The sequence below is a fragment of the Felis catus genome, chromosome F1 (genome assembly GCF_018350175.1).
Source record: "Felis catus isolate Fca126 chromosome F1, F.catus_Fca126_mat1.0, whole genome shotgun sequence".
NCBI lineage: Eukaryota > Metazoa > Chordata > Mammalia > Carnivora > Felidae > Felis > Felis catus.
Window position 1 is genome coordinate 65,136,683 of NC_058384.1, and position 21,127 is coordinate 65,157,809.

The 21,127-nt window shown below is 46.8% G+C and overlaps 2 protein-coding genes across 2 annotated transcripts in view; one reads left to right on the top strand and one right to left on the bottom strand.

The window, feature by feature from the left end:
- LOC101100178 (olfactory receptor 10J1-like) overlaps positions 1 to 21,127 on the top strand; it is a 306,783-nt gene that overhangs the window by 269,796 nt on the left and 15,860 nt on the right. The window lies entirely within an intron of this gene.
- Positions 3,881 to 9,527, bottom strand: FCER1A (Fc epsilon receptor Ia). Its single transcript, XM_006943049.4, has 5 exons — positions 9,391 to 9,527; positions 8,774 to 8,794; positions 7,483 to 7,737; positions 5,731 to 5,988; positions 3,881 to 4,276 (listed from the first exon to the last, which is right to left on the bottom strand). The coding sequence occupies exons 1-5, from the start codon at positions 9,446 to 9,448 to the stop codon at positions 4,077 to 4,079; spliced, it is 792 nt and encodes a 263-aa protein (XP_006943111.1). The 5' UTR covers positions 9,449 to 9,527; the 3' UTR covers positions 3,881 to 4,076.

Consider the following 21,127-nt stretch of genomic DNA (forward strand, 5'->3'; position numbering starts at 1 on the left):
TACCTGGATTGCTTACCTTTGGGCCCCACACATCTGTTCCCCCAGCTGCTGGGAGGCTCTGAGGCAATAGAGGTCAGTTGAGTGGCTCTTCGGAAATTGCTGTTGGTGAAGAGCTACTTTCTCCAGAGTCTCACACCTTCTGCCAGGGCAGACCGGCCGCAAAGACTTGCCTACTTCCGGCTGTAAAGACTGGCCCCCGTCCCTCCAACTAAGATGATTAAAAAGGGCCCTCCCGGCTCCAAGGCTCTCATCTGTGAGCCGGTTTGACATACATCACATTTCAGCTACTCCCCCTGCCAGGGTCCGCTGCCTTCACTCTCACACAGGTGTTGATGCCGAGGGCACTCTCTGGGAAACCTGTTACATTTCAATCAGTTTCAGAGTCTGTTTTCTTTTTCTTTTTTCCTTTTTTTTTTTTAATGTTTATTTATTTTTGAGAGCGAGAGAGTATGAGCAGGGGAGGGGCAGGGAGAGAGGGAGACAACAGGATCCGAAGCAGGCTTCATGCTCTGAACTGTCAGTACAGAGCCTGACGCGGGGCTGGAACTCCTGAACTTCGAGGCCATGACCTGAGCCGAAGCTGGATGCTCATCCGACTGAGCCATCCGGTTGTGCCCATCAGAATCTGTTTTCCGAGGATCCTAATCTGCAACAGTTTAGCATCCCATTTCTAGAACAGTCCTTGGCAGAAGAGAGCCCAGATTTTTAGCCTTGATATATTCTAGTGAAGGCAGGAGGCCAATGGCTTCTATATTTTAATTAAAAAATAATTTCACCCTATTAATTGAACTATTACTTGTGGCTCAATTTGGTTGGTTGGAAACTGGTGAAAAAAATTTAAATGTGAACTTTTCTCAGAATCCACAAGTTATTCCTTTATCCTCAGCAATTTTCAGTTGCATGGCAGCCTTGAATCCCCCTTCAATTACCTTGCAGTGAGATTGCTGACCACTCTCGGTGATATTTTTAAAATTTCAAATACAGGAAAGGCTAAACGTGAGGATATATCATTCCAGTATTCAGGAAGGGAAAGAATGTGGATGCTCTAAGTGATATGGACAAGTCAACTTGCCTTTGATTCTGGGCACATTTTTAGGTAGAAGTTTTGGGACGGGGATGCCATGGAGATTGATGAAGCAGCAAATGGGATTTGGACTTGGTAAGTAACTGTCCAGAGCAGGGCCGGCAGCTTAACATAGGAAGACAGCACTGCTCTCTGAGGTTATCTAGGGACCCAGGCTGGCAGGTGCCTCTGGCCTTCTCAACATAAAGCTCCCATCTCTGGGTTCAAGGAGATGCTCCTGTTGTCCTACTTCCCATTTCGTGAGAAGAGAGAAGGAGCAGGCTCTGTCTTCAAGCACTCGGTTCCCCAGCATATTGATGAGGTGGGTCTTTTGTCTGAGTTTCCATGCTTGAGGTGACCAAGGGAATATGTCTTTCATTGGCCACCGGTAGGGAGTTAACTGACTTGATTTTCAAAAAACCAATCTCTATTGAGGATTCATGATTTGTGGCAGCCGATTTGGAATAGCAACTATGGGAGAGAAAATTTGCTCTATGAACTGGCTTCGACCCATTTGGTAAGAGACTGGAGGTAGCAGAGGAGGCCCTGAGAGTGAAGGGGGGTGGATTATTTCCATTTTAATCGCCTGTAAGATATACATGCTCCCTCTCTGGCATAGACAAAGTATTTTATGTATATGGAAATAAAAACGTCCTCTTATTTTTTATTTTTTTAATGTTTTTATCTAGTTTTGAGAGAGAGTACATGAGCTGGGTGGGGGGGGGGGCGGAGAGAGAGAGGGAGACACAGAATCCGAAGCAGGCTCCAGGCTCCAAGCTGTCAGCACAGAGCTCAGCGCAGGGTTTCTCGTGAACTGTGAGATCGTGACCTGGGCTAATGTTGGACACTTAACCGACCGAGCCACCTAGTTGCCCCCCAAACATTCTTTTAAATGCCATATTCTGGAGCTCGGACACCTCACCAACCGAGCCACCTAGATGCCCCCCAAACATTCTTTTAAATGCCATATTCTGGAGCTCGGACACCTCACCAACCGAGCCACCTAGATGCCCCCCAAACATTCTTTCAAATGCCATATTTTGGAGCTCCACTAAATATTTAAGCCCTAACTCTGTTCCACATTTCTTACGGAACAAGAGATGTATGAAGAAGAAGGAAATAGGAAGAAATGAATGGTAGACATGAGTCTCAGACAAACCTGAAATTCACATCCATGGAAGAGTACGGTGAAGACCATGTGTGGAGGATGAAGGAAACATTCACACTAAGAGCTTCTTGGGGATGCGTTCTGAGCCTTTGAGCCTGTGTAGTCACCACATGGGAAATAGGCTTCCGAGTAACGGAGGACAGAACGTCTGGGCTCAAGGGAGCTTAGAAGCCACCTAGTCCAAACCCCCTCTTTTTACAAAGAAGGAATGGAATCTTAGAGATGGGCAGGCGGCTTGCTCTAGTCACACAGCTAGTTCATGGCGGCCTGAACGACCAGGTATGTGCTCTAAGCAGAGCTCTTGAAAGCTTGGGTGGGGATAAAAGGGGAGGTGAAGGTGAACTGTGATCCTCCAGAATCTAGCAAACGCCTCAGAAGTTGTCTCAGGCTGATCAAGCCTGGACTTTCTATCCATGTGAACTATCCCTCAGCTCTTAACTCTGGGTCACTTGGCCTCAGATCCTCAGAGGAGTAAGTCACTTGCTCTTCCATCTGATGTGTACGAAGCTGTGTGTAGGACACTGTGACGGAAGAAGTTGTTTGTGACGGTGGTGGCAAGACCATGGTCTCAAGGCTGTAGCCGAAAATGGATCTTCTGTCTTTCCTTAAAGGCAAGGGAAGTGTCTAGGACAATACCAAGGGTCCTCCCGTGGGGAATTTTCCTGTTTTTCCTCTTTCTGTTGCAGGAAACTCATAAGGCCTGTCGACATGAAGCCAAGTGACTAGGCTGTTCAGTGGGAATCTGGTTGTTTCTTACCTGTCTGAAATGATTTGGGGGAGAAAAGTAGAAGTGGTATTAAGGAGGTTCATCCCAGATACCTATATTTAGAAAAAGAAAAAAAAAAAACCAAAAAACACCAATAGTTCTCTCTGCTTCACGGTCCAAAAACATCTTTTGGAGAAAATGGGACTTGTCAATCTCATGGGTGTTTGTGAACCATCCCCCCACCAGATTCACTTCCTCCTGATGTTAGTAATTGTTCTAAAATATAGTGAAGTTAACAGGTGCTCTGATCTCTCGTTGACTGTTGTGAGCTCACGGTCAGTACTGCTCATATACGTTGCCTCTCTTCCCTAACGCCTCCTCTTGGCACCCAGGATAAGTGTGTCCGCGGCCAAGGTGGTGTGGGGGCGGGAGAGCGAATGTTGGGTCTTTGCCTGAGGTCTTTCTCAGTCCTGGGCTGTTTTTCAGAGCTGAGAGTCCTGGTGATTCGTATTTGCTGGAATTTCTCCAAGTTCAGGTGCTATAAGAGGGTTTTCACAACTTTGGGAGATAGCAGAGAGAGAAGCAATCACAGGGAAATCTCAGCCTGAGCCTCATCCCCAGGGTCCTAAGGCTCAGGATTGCCCCAGCTTCAGGGCAATCCAAGAGCTAGAAGCTCAAAAAAGGGTAAGTCGAAGTGGGAGCAGAAAAGTGAGTGATCTCACCGGCATGCTCCCAGCTCCTCATAGACCCGGTCCAGATTTACGATAGTCGGGAGAAAGCCTTCCTAATCTGGGACTTTATGGTTCTTGCCTCTAGACACAAAAAAAGAAACTAGCAAGCCTCAAATACTTAGATGCACCGTGTTACCTGGTTTCATACCCCTTTTATTCAAGTTGGACTTCTCTCTTACAGACGCTAATAAATGAATATATTCATTCTTGCGTTTGTTTAAGTGATGTTTATTGAGCCCTTGTTGTTACATGCCATGTAACCAGTTTCAGCTGGTTTAATGAAGCAGGTCTGTTAAAGCCTTGCGTCCAGACGCTCCTGTGTGCGTTGCGAGCTGTGTTTGACCACGGAGAAGCAATCGCTGATGCCAGAAAGAGTTTGCCGTTGCAAATGTTTCCCAAGCAGCAACATCAGTTCTTTTTGGGGTCTGGCTTGGGACGTGGGTCCATAAGGTTCCTGCTCCTCCTGGTCGTCTTAATCTTCAAGAGCAGGGTCAGCTGCTGCTGGGTCGAGATAAACAGCCCCGTGTCCGCAGCAAACAGAAGCACCACCAACGATGGGATCACAAATTGTAGCCAGTAGTATTTGCTTTGGTGCTCCGGAGGGGAATCTGGATGCGACAGGAAACATACGTCATATGAGGAATCGAAAAATGGGGCTCAGGGCTTCATCCTCCCTGAGAGAGGAACCGGGAACGGTCCTCTGTCTTCCAGCGCTAGCATGATATGCTGGCTGGGACCCGAGGGCAACACTCATGGACTTGGGTTCCTCTGCCTGTGCTTCCTGGAGCCCCAGGACTCCTGAGACCTTCCCTGAAGCCCCAGCCTGTAGCTCCTCTAGCCAGTGTGCCCAGTGGGGAAGGTCATAGGAAAGGTGATCTCTTTATTGGGGCTCACAGGTGCAGTGGCCCACGTCTGACTTGAGGGTGGAAAGGAGATGGCGAGGCTGGGGAGGGTGGAGGTTCACCAGTGCCTCATTTCTGAATCGTTCATCATTTACCACGTGCCCGTTGGGGGAAATGAAGACACTGGGCCAGAGCCTCTGTAAGCTGCCTTCCAGTGTCCCTCTCTTGTTATTCTGGTTACAAGATACTGATTTTTGTGATGATCCTAGAATTATAAAGCTCCAGAATATTACAGCCAGAAATAATACAGCCAGAATATTACAGAGATCACCTAGACCCGTGGCTCTCAGCACTGGCCGCACAAGACTGTTACCTGAAAGGGCTTTTAAAAATACTGATGCTCAGTCCTCCAAACCAATTAAATCAGAATCTCAAGAGATGAGATACAAACGTCGGTATTTTTAAAGTTCCTCAAGGGACAGCTAGACCAAGCCCTTTATTTTACAGATAAGGATACCAGAAGGCCAATGACAATTAAATAGCACTTAGGTCTCAGGCTGGTTAACAGAATATTGACATTAAAGCTCAATTCTGGCTTCTGGTCCCATGCTGTTTTAGGTATTAGTATGAGCCACGTCTGCCGAGCAAAAGGTCTAATTTCCTCCTTGCAGGGCAGGTAGTCCCAAGGCTCCCTCTCTTTTTAGAGTTTGGAAAGAGCATCTTCATATTTGGCCCTAGAGGCAGTGCACCTGCCAGGGTCTCCTCATGAGGCTCTGTCTCCTCACCACCCAGTCACACAGCCCACTGGTGTGTGGGTCTCCGTCCCCAGCCCTCCTCCCCAAGCGTGGCGTCTTCAAGCTCTACACCACCTGAATTCCTCCAACGCTGAGCCTCCCTTTCAATTTGATAACTAGAAGTGTTCTCCCCCGGAGCCACAGAGGACTCTGGGATTGAACCATTGATCATGATCCGTTATGCTTGGGTGGTGCTTATTAACAGGCTAGACATCCGTTTCACAAATATCCCCTCATTTAGTCTTCATGCACATTCCACCAGAGACTGAGAGATGTGCTGCCCACCCCGGGCCTCCTCCCTGCAGGCCTGTGGGCTAGACAAGGTGGCCCGGCTGTCCCGTTCTGCATGCTGCAGCCACTTCAGGCTCGGGTGTCCTCCCTCTCCCTTCCCCTGCCGTGGGCTCCCCTCCTTCTTTACCATCTCACCTTTTCTCACAACGATGTTGAGGAAGTTAGAGATGTGATTTTGCTTTGAAATCCAGCCCGTGCAGTAGTAGGTGCCGCTGTCTGTTTCTGTGGCATTGTTAATGGTGATGTTGTAGTTGTCGTACCAGAACTGGAGGAACTTGCCATTCCTGTAGTAGGTCACTTTTTTGACATTCAAATTCCTCCAACTGTGGCACCTGATGAGGAAGGACTCACCCTCCAGCACCACCTCAGTAGAGGCCTGAAGGAGCAGCCACTCTGAAGAACGGTTGTTACGTTATTTAACGGCAAATGGATGGAAAGACACAGAGGGACAGAAAAAATAGGAGCGGTCATGCAGAGTCTGCGTCAGGAACCACGTTTTATCATTAACCCGTTTCTTGGCTCATAAGGGCAAGAAAAAGGAAAAACAAAATCACTCTCCAAGTCTGTCCTCTATACTGATGAATCCTCTCGCCTCCTGAAAAGGGAGTCTGGGGCCATGAAACCACTCGGACATCTCTGCTGAGCCTGTCCACGGAAGGCTCGAATGCCAGTATTCCCTACAGCTCTGTAGACGCCGGTTCTGGTCACTACGGGGTAATAAGACTATTCTGTCCAGGGAGTCCTCGCCTAGGGGCAGGTCTCTTTCATCCTCCTGTCTCTTAGGGGCTCCCTAGTTCTACCGTCAATCATAGTTGGCTCTGAAAGTTCCCCAGCACATGCATGCCAATGTTAATTATGCGTGTAGTTACTCACTTAATATCCTCTTCCTCATTTGGCTCCATACTGCAGGAGGCCAGGGACCATGTCTGATCCTTACATTATATCCCCAGTGCCTAACACAATTACTTCAGAGTTGGTAGGTACTCAACGAATACTTGTTAACGAGGAGTCTGTAAAGTATAAGAGTTGGGTCGTATGGCTAATGTCACCGTGAGAATTGAAAGGCATTCACTGAGGGAGAATTTGGAACAAAGATCTGGCTAGGCTGTGCAGGGCACAGTTTATTTAGTAGGGATCCTTAAGGATTTTCTAGAATCCACTCCAAGGAAATAAAGAAGCTATCCCCTGCTGCTTTCGTTGGTGCCTGGAATATGCATAGGGATGTCACCACACCTCTTTTCACTCAAGAGAAAGACATAAAGTAGGCTTATCCTTTAAAGTATGTTTCCATTAAAAAATGTAAAGCCAAATATATCCATGACCTAGCCATTTAAATGAAGTCATTCTTTGGTTCATCCAGCATTTACTAACTAGCCCGCATGTGCCTGAACGTGCTGTCCTAGTGGTTGGCAATAGCAGTCGTGAAATTGGGGCAAACATAACATTTGTTCTTTAGTAAAAGTGGAAGTCGTGAGGGATCTACGTGGATGTCTTTCAAAACCAAGAGAGCAACCTGATATCCAGGTCGTGGCTCGTGGAAACGGTTGACCAAATGTGACCTTTTGATCCCATCTCAGATGTTCAGCTCCTTCAGTGTTCACATATCCAACATGCCGTGTGAGCATATCGTATACATCTGCCCCACGCAGGAAAAGAGGGGTGAGGTAGACTGGAAGGATCCCACTGGGAGATGGGAGATGGCCAGGACCCCGAAAGGAGGTGGGGCCACGCAGGAGTAGTAGTGGAAGGAGACAGGCAGGTCTTGAGACAGAGACCCTGAGTCCCACCCCAGTGCACCAAGCCCCAGAATAACTTGATCTCTCCCCGTCTCCAGACAGGCCATTCCTCACATGGGGGACTCTATCTTTCCATAGTCCTGGAACTTACCACGGAAGACTTTTAAGGACACAGGTTTACTCAGCATGGATCCTTTGTTCTGACACGTGTATTCCCCACTATCGCGGATTTGGGCTTTCACGATGTCCAAAGTTAAAGTTGTCACTCCCAACTTGGTCTTGTTGTGGAACCACACAGTAGAGTTGAGTTCAAGAGAATTGTTCTCTTTACATGTAAGAGTCACACTGTCTTCTTTCAATATGGTAGTCCACGGTGGATTCAAGGACACTGTAGGTTCCCGGGTGCCTTTGAGAAGATCAAATTGTGGGAAGAGATATAGAGGGAGTGAAAAGGGCTCCAAAGTACAGATATGGCAATAGTCAGACAGTTAGTGGTCAGTCTACCCTTGCACGGCCACTAATAAGAAACAGGAAGGAGGAAACAGTATTGGGGCCCCAGGGAGTCCCAAACTAGGGGGAAAGACGGGACACGAGTGCAACATAGGGTGACCACTTCAGTCCTCCTGATTTCCATGCCAGTATCTGTCAGCGAGGACTACAGCCTCTGGTCAGGCAGAGACGACGTCTATCCTGTTCAGCCCTAGCTCAGCACAATGGCTGCTACAGAGGACATGTTCATTAAATATTTGCTGAGTGGATGAACGTGTGAATAATGGATGAATAAATGTGTTAGACTAGCCGAAACAGTCTCTCCCAGTTCTAAATTTTTATGACTATTTAACTGTGAGTGGATATGGAGTGAAAAATCCACATCAATTCTGGAAGGAAGTGAGAAGCACCGAGAGAATCGGTCTTGATAGGTTTTCCGGAACAAAGAGACGTGGTACAAATTTGACCAAAGCCTGGGAAGTGGCCAGTGGCGATGAGGTACAGAAACAGAACTGGACTTGGACCCCAGGGGATTCTGTTAGAAGCTGGCCCTTGGTCAGCTGCACGACCCCCAGCAAGCACTTACTCAGGCAAAGCCCTCAGTTATGAAATGGCGGCAATACTAACCATGATGATGATGCAAGCATTGAATGAGGTTGTGTGGCAGTGCCTGGGCAGGGGTGGGGCAGGCTGGGCAGGGGTGGGGCATTTAGATGTTCCGCTGACATGGTTGTTGGCATAGAAAGAGGTGGGGTGCCCCGAGACAATGAGGTGGTATGTGAGCAGGTGTTGAACGGGGGAAAGAAGGCAGGCGGGGAGGGAGTGGGGCTCAGGTTGGTCAGGGAGGGACAGATGCCTAATCATTAGAAAGCAGAGGTGGTGGGGTGATGGGAAACAGTGTAGGGGGGAGTGTGCCAGCCACAGTGAGACTGACGGAGCAAGGACTCACTCACCTGCTGACATGCCATCTGGATCTGCAAAAGTTCAAAGAGGATAAGTTAGTGTCTCTGCCCAGTCTTCTGGGACTCCCGAGGATGGGGATCTGGGGGTGGTGATGAGGTCTACATCCTCGGAGTTTGTTTGTTTATTTAGAGAGAGAGAGAGAGAGAGAGAGAGAGAGAGAGAGAGAGAGAGAATAAGCAGGCTCCATGCCGTCAGCGTAGACCCCAACGCAGGGCTCGATCCCATGAACCGTGAGATCATGACCTGAGCAGAAATCAAGAGTTGGACGCTTAACCGACTGAGCCACCTAGGCACCCCCAACATCCATGGAGTTTTAAGGGGTCAGCCATCTTCTCAGGAATCTGACCCAGGGAGAGAAAGAACTTCTCTCTTCCCTCTGCCCTACCCCCCTTGCAAGAACAGGCTTCTGGCTGGCTCCCCCTTAGGTCCTGCTCAGCCCAATTTGCTCTGCTCCCAGCTTGTGTCCACTACAGAGTCCCCGGGAGATGCCCTGTGGTTTGCACAGAGCCCAGAAAAGTTCACCACGAAAACTGCCAACGTTCCTACCCCGGCCGCTACCCAGACCCACGTCGGCCCCTCCAGGAGGGGCCACCGAGCCTCTACTTACAGAGGAGGAGCAGCAGTGCTGTCCACAGCAGAGCAGGGCCTCCCAGGAAAACCGGCATCGCCTCCCTGGCTCCCAAATGCCGACCCGACGGGAGAGACCTAACGCCTTAAAATAGACTTAGAGCCAGAAAGGAGAAGGAAGTGTTTTCTGTATCATATCTGGTTAACTCATCAGCTGCGCCTGGGTTTGCTTTCTTCTCTGGAGATAATATTCAGAGTAGCACCTAATTGGGCAATTTCATATTTGCCTCCTAGCACACTCCCTTACCGGGGCCAGAAATTGCTGACATTCGGTCGTGGTTCTCTGGAGCCACGATCACTCTTGTTACCTAATTTCCTGCTGGTCCACGAGCCCTCCAGTCCTCCCGTTTTCATCCGATTCCCTGAGGATCCACTCTCTGAGCAGCCAAACTGGGGCTGTTTTCAGAGACGCCTCTTCTACTGGGTTTTGATGGGGCTCACAACACAGGATGACAGATGTGAGACCATAGCTTCCAGGGTCTGTTCTAGAATTTATTTTCTTTTCCAGCGTGTATCCATTTTTATGTTTCTAATCTTCCAGCATGACCACCCTTTCCCCTGTCAGCCCATACCAGCTCTCTTCCCCCCGGGACCCCTTCGACCAATTACTCTGTGTTTTAGCTCTAGGCCAGAGACGCTCGCCTTCTCGCAGGATTTGGTATTGTTGACGAATGCTGGAGATGATAGCTCCACAAATGTCTGTCGTCTTTGACATTCACAGGGTGAATTTTATTTTACTTTATTTTATTTTATTCTATTTTACTCTATTTTATTCTATTTATTTTATTTTATTTTGTTTTATTTTATTATTTTATTTTACTTTATTTTATTCTATTTTACTCTATTTTATTTTATTTTATTTTACTTTACTCTATTTTATTCTATTTATTTTATTTTATTTTATTATTTTATTTTATTCTATTTTACTCTATTTTATTCTATTTATTTTATTTTACTTTGTTTTATTTTATTATTTTATTTTATTCCATTTTACTCTATTTTATTCTATTTATTTTATTTTATTATTTTATTTTATTCTATTTTACTCTGTTTTATTCTATTTATTTTATTTTATATTTTTATTTTATTTTACTTTTATTTTATTTTATTTTATTTTATTTTATTTTATTTTATTTTATTTTATATTTTATTTACATGCAGAATTTATTCTATTAGGTCCTTGCTGAAACTCTGAAGCAGGCGGGAGAGTATGAAGTTATCTTGGCCCACCTTGCTAACTTTCTGTCCCACCATGCTTTTCCTTACAGACTGTTGGAGGAAGTCTCCTGAATCAACCATAAAGATCCTCCGCAGGCAGACCTAACCAAAACGTCTAGCTTCTGTGGCATTAGAGAATTTGGGGCTACTAAGATTGATACGTAGAAATTTCCAGATAAGGGAGGCTGGTGACTGGTTTTAGGCCATGTGGTGGTTTAGTGACAGATCTTTAAAGAAAACAGCAAGTCATTTTGAAAAAGGGCAGATTGTTTGGGTTTAAAGATCTGAATTCAAATACTCCTAGTATTTGTCATTAAGGTTTACCTATATATAGGGACAATAACGGCCTCAAGGTCACAGCTTTATTGTGAGGTGTAATAGGCTGATAAACATGTGAAGTACATCACCCAGTGTCTAGTATGTAGAAGAGGCTCCATAAGTAGGTCTTCTCCTTCTTTAGTACCATTATTAAAGACTTTTAAAGGGAGCCGGGGTGGCTTAGTCCGTTAAGCATCCGACTTTAGCTCAGGTCATGATCTCACAGCTCGTGGGTTCGAGCCCCGCGTTGGGCTCTGTGCTGACAGCTCAGAGCCTGAAGCCTCCATTGGATGATTCTGTGTTGCCTTCTCTCTTTGTTCCTCCTCTGCTCGCGCTCTCTCTCCCTCTCAAAAATAAATAAATATTTAAAAAAAATTTTTAAAGACTTTTAAGAGAAACCTGCATTTCAACTGGACTAAGGCAAATGGCCACCCTCCTTTGTTTGATTGGTGGCATAGTTTATTTACATAAAGCAAGCTCATTCATCTTCATAATCATGATGAAGTGAGCGTGATAAGGAAAGACTTGAACACAAAAAGTTGTTCAGTGGGGGTGGGGAGGAGGTGAAAGAAACGGGGACGAAGCTGTTTTTATGGTGCCGTCAGAGCCACATTTGACTAGCAAGGTCCTGGCAGAGAGAGATCTACTTTATCACGCTGTTGAGAGTTTGTCCAGGGCACTTATGAGATATTGCTTTTTCCTAGGACACTGATCTGACCATGACATTGCCCTTCGGAGACACTTTCCTATGACTCACACAGTCTGTTTGAAAGCTTCCTCCTGAGACTCTACCCTGTCCAAACACCTCCTTCTTGAATGGGGGGGTGAGGTGGGCCCGTTGACATGCACTGTCTCCTCTCGGAGACAGTACAAGCTTTGGGGGTGAGAGAGACCAATTTCGTTTGCTGTGCCTCCTGAAACTTTTGATTCGGTGTCTGCTGTTGAAATGAAGGTAGTGTTTTGGCAGTAGTGAGAGCGAACGGTTTGCAGATTCAGCAAAAGCAGTTTTTGAGAGCTTCAAAAACCAGCCAAACCACCCTGTCCATCCAGCCCTGAGACAAAAACAAAAGTAACAACAAAACCAGCAGCGTCAACATCAGGAAGAATAAATCATCCCCGTGGTATACAACCACAGGTACCCAAAGGAACAGATCAACACTAAGATAAGGCAGTAGGTCCACTCCACCCCGGAATAATGGGTTGATACACCAGTTGAATTCCACAATCCTTTCCCTTACCTAAAAACGAAGTCCTCTAAATTTGACATCCGGTCTCTGGCTGGGATGTGCTGTTACTTCCTTGTATGTCCCGCCTGTCGATATCAGCAAGTATGCTCACTGACATCAGTAGACTGGGTCTTAATCTCATTTCTTCCCACAAGCCTTACAATCTGGGTATTCCTAGACAGCATCTGTATCCCATATTGTGACCTATTGTTGGTTCTCGGAAACCTTAGTTTGTATTTATTTCACTTGGGAGCAGTGGAGAAGGGAAAGGCCAGTAGCCACGCGTGAATGACGGGGCCGTTGAGCTGGGGTTCATCTCTGCAGCTGGATCCAGACTGAAAGGCTTTCGATGGGGACTTTTATGATTTGGGACATGGTAGCAGAGGAAGGGTCGGCCCATCGGGTCTCTGGGTTTTTGTGCCCTTCTCCAAAACTGGGAAGCAGACCGAGGGCCAATTTGTTGGCTTTTTCTTCTCTGTGTCGTCCAGCACAAGGCAAGGTCCATGTGACATGGGAATGTGAAATGGCAAAAGACCAAAATAGCTGTCTGCTTGGGGTGTGAACGCACGTGGTAAAAACACCGATCTCTCCCCGAGGACTAGGTACAGGGCTAAGCACACAACAGGTCTGATCTGTTTTGCTCCCACCAACTTTACGTGGTTAAAAAACGAGGAAACGAAAACACAGGGAAGGTGGGTGATTTGTCTAGTCATGCAGCTGCTAAGTGGAAGAATTAAGATTTGAAACTGGGCAGTCTTGCTAAAGAGCCTGGGCTCACGACCACTTCCATATGATGTCTGTCGATCCAGTCTACGCAGCGTGCTCAAAGTACACGTGGATTCATGGGCCCCGCACAAGATTATTTGGATTCCCAGGGACCTGGAACCCACAAATGGGAAATCACTGACCCGGTCCAACCTCCTGTTCTATAGTTTCTTTTCTTGGCTTCACGGGATGACTTCTCCATCCGTAGTCACACAGTGCTGTTGGCATGGTCACATATTTATTATGTATATTTCATAGATGTGCCTGCAGAGAAGAGAGAGGGAGCCGTACCTTTTAATCTAGATTCTTAAGGCCAGGAGGTCATCAGCGCTCTTCGCCACCAGGACAGCAGTCTGTTCAGGAAAGCAGATTCAATAGCAGTGCTGGCCGCCTGATGGATTTTCACAATAAAGGCAGTGGTGTTACCACTTTTTTTTTTTTTTTAATTCTTGTCTTGACCTGAACAGTTCCTTGCTTTGGGTAGATCCAAAAGAAATAAATGGAAGCTCCCAGGACTCCCGAAGTGAATACCACTGAAAAGGAGATGGGGACAGAGCGTATGGAAGCCACAATTTTGCATGTGGACAGAGGGGTTTTTTTCCCCCAAGAAAAGAAAAATAAGACTTCAGAAAATAATCTCAAAGATGATCTTTTCCTTCCGTCTTTAGAAGACTGAGACGAACTGCTTTCTGACATGGAAGGGACACTCAGTGGGATTTTTCACAGAAACACGGATTTGAATGGAGACCAGCCACGAAATATATTTCTAGTACCTGATTTTGATAGAATATGCTCTTGCTCTAATTCAAAGGTGACCATAGTATCCAGATTTTATATAGTGATACGGCAAGAGCTAATATCCTATAGACTGTTTAGAGGTGAGTCCTACCATATATCCAGTTAAAGGCTGCCAGCGGTCGAAGGACCTGGCTCAGGTGCACGGTCATGCTCCTAGTCGTAAACATTCGGTAGACTGGGCAAAGGCTTCCTAACTAGTGTTACATCTCTTGGGTGTCCCCTAACACCAGAAAATACAGAGAGAAAGCCCTTGAATCAGTCTCCTAACATTTCTTAGGGCTGGTCCACTGCCTGAGCGTGATGTGCCCTGTGGGTATCTGGGGTACCGTGCTGCCTGTCTTTGAGATGCGTAACCAGCCACTCACTCTCCAGATGAGGCATCTCGGTGGCATCCTGTAGTTGGGAAGCAGTCTGAGCCACGACGTGTGCTCAGGCAAACTGACCATGAACTTCGCCTTGTAAATGCTGGGTTCCAGCTCGGAGACCCAGAGGCCCTCAGACTTGCCTTCCTGCCTTCCAACAAATGCAGATCAGTTGAACTGACCCGAGTTTTCCTTCCAAATGGGGAGAACAGAATTATTCGCCTATTAAGGAAGATTCTCAGAGGGCATGGTGGTGTTAAAAAAATTGTATAAAATGTTAGACTATTGCATTAAATTTTAAAACATAAAGTGTAAAAATAAATTATTGTCCACACATATTTTACAGAGATTATGTGTAAGACTGATGAGAGAGTGCAGCTCTGAACAGGCTCTGGGGTTTGATTCTCAGCTCAGACCACTTATGACTTGTGACCCCTGTCAAATTGCTTGGCGTCTCTGTGCCTCAGCCTCATATCTGGGAAAATGGAGGCAGTGCTGGCACCTGTTGCTGTGAGTGTCACTGAGTTGATGTCGCGAAAGGTTTAGAGAGACGTTGGCAGAAAGGAAAGCCGTAGGTGTGATTTATTGTGTGAGTATTGAGCAAGGAGCCTTTGGACTTGCGAAGAACGGAGACAGACCTTCTCACACGTCCTTGGGCAAAGAGCTCGAAAGACCACTGGTGGGTCCAGGAGGCAACACTGGGTCCAAGGACACAGCTCCGTGCCCACGCCAGGTGTGCATGGGGGAGCAGACCACGCCTCCCTCTCAGAGTGGGCAGGGGAGCTCGGGGCGGTTGCTCGCTGGGGGTCCCGGTCCCTTCCCAGGCGTGCTTGCAGACAGAGAAACCTCTCTTGCGGTCAGCCCTCGAGTCAAGTGTAGTGTGGGCCAGTTTATGTCATGCTTCCTTAAAGAATTACACAGTTAAAAAATGGAAACAGCCTTCTCTTAAAGGAAACCCTGCAGGCTGTTAGCAGATAAGGACAAGAGGTCTTAGCTCAGCCAAGGATATTTGCATTTTAATAGGTAACTTCTGCAGCCCTAATCTTTCAGGACCCACCAGACGGTACTGTGACCAGTGTTTCTGGGGGTGATGATGGGTACAGGTCGGGGTTGAAAAATGAGGACACAGGGAGTCGTCTGCACCTCTCAGGTCACACTCCCTGAGTCTGTCATCCCTGCCACAGGCTGTCAGGAAATGGGTATGTGTGTGCGAGAGAGAGAAAGAGTGTGTGTGTGTGTGTGTGTGTATGTGTGCGTGACTGTGTGTGCGTGCGCGCGACCAGGTGTGTCTGAGTGTGTGCACAAGCATGTGTGTGCGTGAGCACGTGTCTTAGTGTGTGCGAACACGTGTGTGTGAGCACGTGTATGCATAAGCACCTGTCTGAGTATGTGCATGTGTGTGAACATGCGTGTGTATACACAAGTATATGTGTGTGTGCGTGTGCAAGCACGTGTCTGTGCGAGCATGTGTGTGTGAGCATGTGTTTGTGTGCACAAGTATGTATGAGCATGTGCGTGTGTGTGTGCGTGTGCACGAGCACGTGTGTGTCTGAGTGTGTGTGAGCATGTATCTGTGTGTGCGTCTGTGCACGAGCATGTGTGTGCCTGTGTGTGAGACTATGTGTGTGTGCACGAGAATGTGTCTGAGTGTGTGCGTGTGTGCACAAACATGTGTGTGCATGAGTACGTGCACAAGCACGTGTGTCTGAGTGTGTGCATGTGTGTGCGAACATGTGTGTGAGTGTATACGCAAGTGTATGTATGTGCATGCGTGAGCATGTGCGTACGTGCATGAGCACGTGTGTGCACGAGCATATGTGTGTGTTCATGTGTGTGAGCACGTTTTGAGTGCACAAGTATGTATGAGCATGTGCATGCGTGCGTGAGCACGTGTGTGTCTGAGTATGTGTGCGAGCATGTGTGTGTGCGTTTGCACGCGAGCACGTGTGTGTCTGAGTGCGTGTGTGCAAGCATGTGTGTGTGTCTGTGCATGAGCACGTGTGTCTGAGTGCGTGAGTACATGTGTCTGAGTGTGAGAGCATGTGTGTGTGCACAAGTATGTGTGTTTGAGTGTGTGCGTGTGTGCACAAGGATGTGTGTGCATGAGCACATGTGTGAGTGTGTGCACAAGGATTGTGTGCATGAGCACGTGTGTGTGTGCTCAAGCACGTGTGTCTGTGTGTGCATGTGTGTGCGAACATGTGTGTGAGTATATAAGCAGGTATATGTGTGTGTGCGTGCATGAGCATATGTGTGTGTGCATGTGTGTGAGCACGTGTTTGTGCACAAGCATGTATGAGTATGTGCATGCATGCGCGAGCACGTGTGTGCACGAGCATGTGTATGCGTGTGTGAGCACGTTTCGAGTGTGCACAAGTATGTATGAGCATGTGCATGCGTGCATGAACACGTGTCTGTGTGCATGTGCACGAGCACGTGTGTGTCTGTGTGTGCAAGCATGTGTGTGTGTGTGCAAGCACATGTGTGTGTCTGAGTGTGTGCGTGCAAGCGGTTGCATATTGCTTGCTGCAGCAATGTCTACAACACACATTGTTCACTCTCAGGAGGCACCAAACACCCCACAGCACCCAGGACGGCCTCGTGCGGAAGAAAGAATTGCCCTGTTTCTGCACGACTTCAGAATGTCCAACCAGCCCTTTTATCGTTATTTGCGCCTTGAATCTGACTGTTTGACAAATAAATGCAAAGATTTCTTTTTTTACATTTCTTCCTATATGCTGGATGGTCTAGGGGAAAAACCCTGTATGCCGAGAGAAGGTGAGTCCCTTCTCTTCCTGGAACAGCATCCTTCAATCATGCGCCATGTGACCGAATCAGACCCCCAGCAACCGAGCTTCCTGGTCATTGCCTCACCCGCCGCCCCCTCCTCTCCACCTGCGTGGGGGCTGGCACACTCATCATGGGTGTGCTTTCTTATCATAAAGTTGTTCGGTTTTATGTAGTTTAAGACTTCCTGTGTGTAGGAGAGGTGGGTCTGGCTTCAGATGCCCGCAACTTCCGCAGTTTGGACCCTCCTTAAAAAACTGAATAGAAGATTATTAATACGATATTAGATATCGGAGTGACTATTTAGAACAAGAAATTCTATCACAAAAATTATAAAATATAGAAAAGGTGAAAAATGACGTGAACGTTATAAAGGTCCAGAAAAGATAGCAGTTAATTTGCTGCCAGACATTCCATTCTAACTCTTCTTTTCCTCTGTACCTTTACTACAGACTCTTTGATCTCCTGTTCACCAGTGATATTGTATTATCATTTTTAATAGAGAAATTAGAAATACAATTCATGGGGCGCCTGGGTGGCGCAGTCGGTTAAGCGTCCGACTTCAGCCAGGTCACGATCTCGCGGTCCTTGAGTTCGAGCCCCGCGTCAGGCTCTGGGCTGACGGCGCAGAGCCTGGAGCCTGTTTCCGATTCTGTGTCTCCCTCTCTCTCTGCCCCTCCCCCGTTCATGCTCTGTCTCTCTCTGTCCCAAAAATAAATAAACGTTGAAAAAAAATTAAAAAAAAATAAATACAATTCATTCTTTCCCCTAGCATTGCTGATCAGCAGGTTTTTCTTAAAAAAAATTTTTTTTAATGTTTATTTATTTTTGAGGGAGAGAGAGAGCCAGAGTGTGAGCGGGGGAGGAGCAGAGAGAGAGGGAGACACAGAATCCGAAACAGGCTCCGGGCTCCGAGCTGTCAGCACAGAGCCCGACGCCGGGCTCGAACACACGGACCGCGAGATCGTGACCTGAGCCGAGGTCGGACGCTTAACCGACTCAGCCACCCAGGCGCCCCCAGCACTTTTTTCTGTTATTGGTACTTGGGGCGCATAGCAAGTGCAGTTTCTAGGAGGTGTCCACGCTGTTTGTATTGCTACAGGTTTGTGCCTGACAAACAGAGGAGTCCTGATAAGTTTTGTTTTGTTTTGTTTTGTTTCGTTTCCATGCCAAAAAAGACGAAGCATCACGGTGTGTTTATAATTTTGTATTTCACTTTACCGAAAATGTTCCTGGAGAGAACCTCCGTTTTCACTAGACACAGAAAGGTACCAAATCCTCTGCGTACAATTTTATACACAGCTGACGCTTGGGAAAACGTTCTGGCAAGATTAGCTTCTGACTCCAGATATTCCAACAGGGGTGTTCCTTGGCTGCCCACAAATTTCCAGCGCCGAGCGCCGGAGGATGGGATCACTCTGCAGCCTGACCTCTGCCTCCACCTTTGTGTCCCGAAGCCAAGACGGTTAGCTCTTTGGTGGAAGCCACTCCTCCCACGATGGCTCAAAGTGCCTCGCCTCGTCTTACCCCACCTGGCAGGAACTGCAAACCACGTGCATCTATTACGCTGAACCAGAACCCCCTCAACCCACGTCCTCCTTAGCCGGATGCCAGAACCTTCCTGCAGCTACTCTCATGTTGCCAATAGGAGAGGAAGTGGGGAGAGATGGTGGTCTTGTCCAAATGGGGCTAAGTTATCTTACTTCTGGAAATGTTACAGAAGCGTATGGCTTCTTGCAGGACCTTGGAGGGGCCCACGTCAGTGAGGGGCATGACGGCTAGCTTTCATGAGTGCCCCCTCCACGCCCGACTGCATCCATAGGTGAGTCCATGGTCCATGCATTCTCATCAGGATAGCCAAGAAGGTGTTACCAAATATGTGGCACAAAATGGGTTCTGATGGGATTGAAAAGTACTGGTCTGGGTTTTGAAGAAGAGAAGGGGACCAGGTGAAGGTGAACGAGGTGCCTGGTACCAGGCAGGTTCCAGGGAAATCTTCCTTTCCTTCAAGAAAACCTGTGAGTATCGAGTGTCTGACCCAAAACTGGAACGTACGGTCTGACCCGGGATGCGAGCAGCGGACTAAATATTGGAAACAGATGCAGCGTCAGAAAACTCAGGACATTTCGGTAGCCGTTCCTATAGGCCAACGTTTCTCATAGGATTTCTCAAGGATTTGCAAATTCTTTAAATGAGAAAACACGTACAGTTTTCATTGGTGATGCTCTGAACACGTAAAGTAAGTTGCGGCTCATTCAGGTGACCATTTCACAAGTAAAATCGCCACTTGATTTCAGCGCCCTCGTGTGCGTTTTTGTTTACAAGTCACAGCTGCACCAGTGACTGTCAAGTCCTTTTGTACCCCTGAAAGTGGGTTAAAAAAGGGAAAGGTGGAAAGAAGATTCCCCCAGCACACGGACCCCCACAGAACGGGCTGCCGAAGACACAACCACCTTCTGTTTCGTTGGGTTTGGTTAAATTGAACTGTAATCGACAGAGTGATTTGACATTTTTAAGCATCACCAAACGATCCCTACAGTAAGTCTAGGTATCTGTCACCTTGTCAAGCTGTTGCAGTTTTATGGACACTGCTCTGTGCTGTACGTTACATCCCCATGACTTATTTTACGACTGGTAGTTGACGCTTCTTAATCCCCGTCAGCTGTGTCAACCTCTCTGGTGACACCTGTTTCTTTCCTGCATCTGTGAGTCTGTCTCTAACACAACCCTCTCTATCACAGCTCCTCCGACAGTCGTGTTGCAGAGAGATGTGTGAAGATCCTCTCCGCACACAACCCATGGGGCAACGGTTGATTCAAAAATACAAATAAATAATTTTTGTATACTCCCAATTCCAAAATTAGATTTATACCGATTTCTAATCTATTTCAATATGGTCAAAATGTTCGCCTTTTACCATATGTTTTCACCCCTATGGGGATCTTGAGAAACTTCACAGGAGACCATGGGGGAGGGGAAGGGGAAAAAATAGTTACAAACAGAGAGGGAGGGAGGCAACCCGTAAGAGACTCTTCAATACAGAGAACAAACTGAGGGTTGGTGGGGGGTGGGGGAGAGGGAAATGGGTGATGGGCATTGAGGAGGGCCCTTGTTGGGATGAGCACTGGGTGTTGTATGGAAACCAATTTGACGATAAATTATATTAAGAAAATGTTCACCTCTAAGAGAAAAAGAGAACTATGCAGGATTATCATGGGCTCCTAGAAGTCAGCATTGAACATAGACTGCTGGTAGGGTTTTGGTAAATTATATGCTCTAATTTCCCGGAGTGAACAAAAAAATCTTGAAGTCGATTAATGTCATTTTGCACGACATGCTTTTCCAAACAGGCCGTCCCTGAAGCTGAATTATTATGACCATTAATGAGGTCATAGGAATGACTTAAATATAGATATAGACCGAATACTTGATCATCTTACCACGAAACCCCCCACACAAAATTTCATTTTAGCACAAAAACATTATTCAGCTTATTATTTTCCTTTCTTTATTCAACAAACATTTATGTGCTAAGCCTTCTGTAATGTGCTGGTAATGCAAATGAGAACTAACTACATAGAGCAGATTTCTTCCCTCACGGAGTGAAGATTCTGTTGGAAAAGACAGACATGACACAAGTAAACAAATAAAATGGGAACAGCTTGTAATTAACGTTTGGAAGAAACAAATAACATTGCTGGACAGAATTACAGGGGTCACTTAGATAGGACGGTCAAGAAAAGGCCTTTCAAGAAAAGTGGTTTAGAGCATGAGATAGAATGGACCAAGCAAAAAGCTATGGCAGGTTCAAAGTCCCCCAAACAAGAAGGAGTTTAGAGAATTCCAAGAATTCAGAGAAGACGAGTGAGACTGAAGCACAATACAGTAGCTCAAAATATGATTAGAGGTGTATATAGCGGCTGAGTGTGACAAGTATCAGGATTTTATTTGCAGGGCAATGAAAAGCCATCAATCAAACTATTTGAACAAGGGAACACACACACACACACACACACACAGACATTTGTGTGTGTGTTCACCTTTAAACAGTTTTTAAAAACTAATTTCAAAAATTTTTTAATGTTTATTTATTTTTGACAGAGAAATAGAGCATGAATGGGGGAGGGGCAGAGAGAGAGGGGGACACAGATTCCGAAGCAGGCTCCAGGCTCTGAGCTGTCAGCACAGAGCCCGACATGGGGCTCGAACTCACAAATGGCAAGATCATGACCTGAGCTGAAGT

Bases quoted from the DNA above. Each gene is read 5' to 3' on its own strand.
- FCER1A (XM_006943049.4), bottom strand. From the start codon at position 9,448: ATGCCGGTTTTCCTGGGAGGCCCTGCTCTGCTGTGGACAGCACTGCTG. The intron at 8,795-9,390 runs GTAAGTAGAGGC...GAACTTTTGCAG, and splicing joins AGCACTGCTGCTCCTCCTCT to ATCCAGATGGCATGTCAGCA. The intron at 7,738-8,773 runs GTGAGTGAGTCC...ATCTTCTCAAAG, and splicing joins TCCAGATGGCATGTCAGCAG to GCACCCGGGAACCTACAGTG.